Raw genomic sequence first — 579 nt, 5'->3', positions numbered from 1 at the left:
AATTATTCTCGTTTTATATTCCCATGTTCTTTTTTTTTTGTCTCTTATATATATTTTTTTATCATTGTCCTTTTTGTACAAAAAAAAATGCACACACAAAGAAACAAACAAAGAAACAAACAAAAATTAAGAAGGAAACAAATGGCATGCACCATAATGATTGTTCTTCTTGTTCCTGTGTTTCTCTTTTTTACGTTTTCACTTCTCACTTCCCGTCGTGCATCGATCTGCCGCATACAAATGGTGCCATTGCAACGATGAAATTGGTGGTATGTGAACGAACGAACAAACAAAAATCAAAACAAATACGAAACGAAATGAAAAAAAAAACAAACAAAACAAAAACAAAACCAGTACAACGGTTTCGAACAACTCTGCATCAACTTTACCAACGAGAAATTGCAACAATTCTTCAATCATCACATGTTCGTACTAGAACAAGAGGAATACAAGAAGGAAGGCATCGAGTGGGCTTTTATTGATTTTGGAATGGACTTGCTAGCTTGTATCGAGCTTATTGAAAAGGTATTCAATCAAATCAAATAATTAATAAGTCAAACAAATGGGAAACAAAAAACT

The 579-nt window shown here is 32.5% G+C and overlaps 1 protein-coding gene across 1 annotated transcript in view; it reads left to right on the top strand.

The window, feature by feature from the left end:
- Positions 1-579, top strand: part of LOC106791968 (myosin heavy chain, muscle-like) — a gene marked incomplete in the record, with an annotated part of 22512 nt that extends 21933 nt beyond the window's left edge. Inside the window, 1 exon segment of the mRNA XM_014758029.1 lies at positions 355-579. Coding sequence (XP_014613515.1) covers positions 355-546 — 192 coding nt within the window.

This window comes from Polistes canadensis, unplaced genomic scaffold, assembly GCF_001313835.1.
Source record: "Polistes canadensis isolate GaletaPanama2010 unplaced genomic scaffold, ASM131383v1 scaffold_360, whole genome shotgun sequence".
Lineage (NCBI taxonomy): Eukaryota > Metazoa > Arthropoda > Insecta > Hymenoptera > Vespidae > Polistes > Polistes canadensis.
Note: the sequence above shows the minus strand (reverse complement) of the source record. Positions and strands in the feature narration are given on the sequence as shown.